At 40.5% G+C, this 3,757-nt stretch overlaps 1 protein-coding gene across 2 annotated transcripts; it reads right to left on the bottom strand.

The window, feature by feature from the left end:
- Window positions 1–315: 315 nt before the first annotated feature.
- LOC105987237 (prorelaxin-like) lies at window positions 316–3,521 on the bottom strand. 2 transcript variants are annotated; one of them, XM_013018437.1, is made up of 3 exons: window positions 3,083–3,521; window positions 1,261–1,437; window positions 316–737 (listed from the first exon to the last, which is right to left on the bottom strand). In XM_013018437.1, the coding sequence occupies exons 2-3, from the start codon at window positions 1,370–1,372 to the stop codon at window positions 475–477; spliced, it is 375 nt and encodes a 124-aa protein (XP_012873891.1). In that variant the 5' UTR covers window positions 1,373–1,437; window positions 3,083–3,521; the 3' UTR covers window positions 316–474. The 2 variants fall into 2 exon arrangements, with proteins under 2 accessions (XP_012873891.1, XP_012873890.1); XM_013018436.1 differs by lacking the exon at window positions 3,083–3,521 and having other exon boundaries at window positions 1,261–1,566.
- Window positions 3,522–3,757: the final 236 nt, after the last annotated feature.

Below are 3,757 nucleotides of genomic sequence, written 5' to 3'. Positions count from 1 at the left end.
ACCAGACCCAAAAAATAAAATTTTTTTAAAAAATAAATAAAAAGGACATAAAGGCTTTTTTGCTAAAAGAAGTAACTGTTGGCAATAATTAAATACAGGAGGACTCTTCAGAAAATGTAAATCTTACAGATAATTTTCATGATTTTTATTTTATTTATTTATTTATTTTGTCCGGTCATGGGCCTGAACGTTGTCCCTCAGCTCTTCAGCTCAAGGCTAGCACTCTACCACTTGAGCCACAGCACCACTTCGGCTTTTTTCTTTTTGCTTATATGGTGCTGAGGAATCCGAACCCAGGGCCTCAGGCATGCAAGGCAAGCGCTCTACCACTGAGCCACCTTCCCAGCCCTTTTCATGATTTTTAATAATCCATGGTAATTGAGTTGAATATCAGTGAAAATATAATCAAGATGACAAATGAAGATTACATAAACGAAATAGTTGATTGCTATTACCTGTCAATGACTAAAAATATCAATACTGACTGATTGCATCTATATAGCACATTATCCGCTTAAGTTTTCTGATGCAATCACTTGCACAGCAAAGCGATGCAAAGGAAGTAACCATGTCAAGCTTTGTTGCCCTTTCTTTTGGATGGTCTGTCTTCCTCAGGAAGGGCTTAGTCTTCAGTTCCTGTGAAAGCATAGTCTTCAGTTCCGGTGAAAACTCAGGAATGTGTTCTAACATGAGCTTTAAGGCATCCGAATCTCTGTTGTGGAGGAAGACTTGGCTTTCTGTCAGGTCAAAAAGTGGAGAAAGCGGACATGTGAAAATACGTTCAAATCAAGGAGAGCCAGTTAAATTGTACTTGCTTCCATTCTGAAAAGAAAAGGACTTGACCAAATATACTGGAACCTCAAACTAGCCATAGACTCTAGCCTTCCCACTGAAGTTTGGGGAAACTTCCTCTTCCATCAAACTTCCTTGTTTTCCCCCCACTTTATTGTTCTAGCTGGCAAAGTGGGAAAGGCACAAAGGCTCTCTTTGGTCTGATTGATTTTTGCCAAGTCGTTTGTCACTGCTATGATGAGATTCTTCAGAGACCTTTCAATCACAGCAAATGGCAAAAAAAAAAAATGGGGGGGAGTCCAGACGGTAGGAATCTGCTACTGCACAGTGAACTGAGCACAGGCTGTCAATGAGATCTGGGCCAGCCACGCCCCCCCCCCAAGAGTAGACTTGCAGATTTCTTAGCAGCTAAGAGTCTTTCATTCTTAGTGTAGAACCAGAGGAGGCAGGAGGGTTTGGAGCACTCACCTGACTGTGGTTCCCCTTGAAGTGTCAGCTTCGCACGGACTTTTGCATCTCTCCTTCCAACATTCCTGCAGAACTTTTGGAGCTTGTGGATAACTGTAGCATTGCAGGACATAGCGCCCTGACTCTGAGAGCTGGCAGTGGTCTCACTGGGGCTCAGGCTCAGCAGTAGCCAGGCTCCTAAAAGGCAGGAAAGAAACAAGCGTAGCATCCTTGGGGCCATTCTCTCCTGTGCTGTGTTTTGGTTTTTTGCAGGAATTCTGGCTGCCATTGACTACAGACCAGAGCCGGTACCCTTGGACTTTGTCTTCTTGGATCAACTGGCTTTTATATACCTTAAGGTCTTATCCAGCCATGGTTCCAGCTCCACCCTTCTCCACCTACCTCCATAGAATGTCCTGGCTCAGTTGCGGTTCACTCTGGCCCCTCCCCTCTCACATCCCATATCCCTCCCTCCTCATTGATCTTTTCCTGTTGTAAGAGACCACATTTCAATCTTTTATATTCCCTTCTCTAGAGACAACCAATTTTTTATGTTCATTAAATATTTGTAGCAGGCAGCAGTGGTTCACACCTGTAATCCTAGCTACTCAGGAGGCTAAGATCTGGGGATCACGGTTCAAAGGCAGCCTGGGCAGGAAAGTCCATGAGACTCTTGTCTCCAATTAACCACCAGAAAACTGGAAGTGGAGTTGTGGCTCAAAGTGGGAGAACACTAGCCTGAACAAAAGAGCTCAGGGGCAGCATCCAGGCCCTGACTTCAAGCCCTACTACCAGCCAAAAAAAAAATAAATAAATAAAAGTAAAATAGTTAAAAATAAAATATCTGTAACCTTTCTGGTGCTTGCTTTTTAATCTCAAACCATTGTATTGTCACTATAATGCATATGAAAATATCATTATAAACCTGAATTACAAAGCATATAATTATGTAACTATTATAAGATAGTTCACTACCAGACCTATCTCAGTTAACTCTTGCTACATGACCTTGTATTTTCCCTTTGTTCTTCCAAGTGTTACTTTGGAATTGGATTCCTATGGTATCCTTATTTTATTTTGAGTAACATCAGGGGAGGATAGATTTACCTCTCACAAATGAAAGAAAATAATGATGTTCAAACCAACACCTGTAAAATGTATCAAAATTCCAAATAATGTTATTTGGCTACTTTCAATAAAGTCTGAAATATATGATGAACTTTCCCATTCATTTTTTTCTTTGCTGAAGATAAAAATCTTGAACTCAAGAGAACTCAAAGTTCACTCCTTCCATCATTCTTCTAGAGATTCTGACAAGATGAAAAAGCAGCAATTCCTATCATTGTTAGGTGACATGGCTTGTTACAGCCTTCTTTCTTTGCTTTGATTCATATGCCCAACTATGATTTTTTCCCATCAGTTACATGAATATTTCATTTGAAATTTTATCTTTTAAAGAAAAAAATACTGTTGCACACACACATGAGCATAAATAAGTATAAAGCCTAAAAGGAAAAAATAGAAAAATTTTGCAATAAATCAAGAGGATATTGCTAATTCATATTCTTCTAAGATAATGGAAATAGTTTTATCAATTTCCTGTATTCTATATATTTTATGCATAAGAAAACATCATTTTTAAACAGTATGATTCTTTTAGAAAATGATTGGCCTTATATATAACTATCGGTTTCCCCTCTGAACTTTTAAATGCAAATATGCACATGTATTTATAAGCCTCATTTATTGGTGTTCATTACCTAGGAAGATGAACTGTGTTCCCTTAAGGAACCTTGAGGACTTGGTATTAGTTTGGGTACCTTAAAAATAAACTAGTAAATACCTTTAGATCCCAATAAAAGACATGATATCTTCTTGTGACAGTTGGAGAAGGGCCTTGTCTTCACTCAAATGCTGATCATCAGGTGCAGTCTATCAACAGTACCTGTGGAGATGAAGACTGTGGTTGGGGTCAGGGCTTTGGCATAATGTCAGTTTGGAAACTGACTAGGGCCTTGGGGGAATTAACACTCAACATTGGCAAATTCGTTTCTGCCCACAGTGAGATACCCACTGAGTTTGTGCCCTGAGTCTATTGCCACAGTGTCCTTTGAGTGCTTGAAGCCCTGCTTAAGTGGTAGTCTGGTGCTGAAACCTGAGGTTCAATGCCCAACTTACTATGAGCTCCCCACTGTGATGTCTTTAGAACAATTCTCCATAGAATGGAGAGCCTTCCTGATAGCCTACTACTATGATTGGTGGGTTTTAAAACCTGAGGGGCCCTCAGGAGAGTCTCACTGGAGCCTTAAGGAAGAAGAGCTTTAAGATCTTCAGGTGGCAGAAAACCACATACCATTATTCCTCACTTCCTCTGTAGCCTCAGTGTAGTAGAAAGACCCCTACTCAGGTGGGCAAGCCCTAGTCATCTAGAGTGACAGAGCCCACCGCAACAAAGTTGTTAGCAAGGAAGCAACTTCATTGAGAAAGTTCCTACACTGATTGGTCAGGGCTGCAGCAC

Source organism: Dipodomys ordii, unplaced genomic scaffold, assembly GCF_000151885.1.
Source record: "Dipodomys ordii isolate 6190 unplaced genomic scaffold, Dord_2.0 Scaffold40, whole genome shotgun sequence".
Classification (NCBI taxonomy): Eukaryota; Metazoa; Chordata; class Mammalia; order Rodentia; family Heteromyidae; genus Dipodomys; species Dipodomys ordii.
Note: the sequence above shows the minus strand (reverse complement) of the source record. Positions and strands in the feature narration are given on the sequence as shown.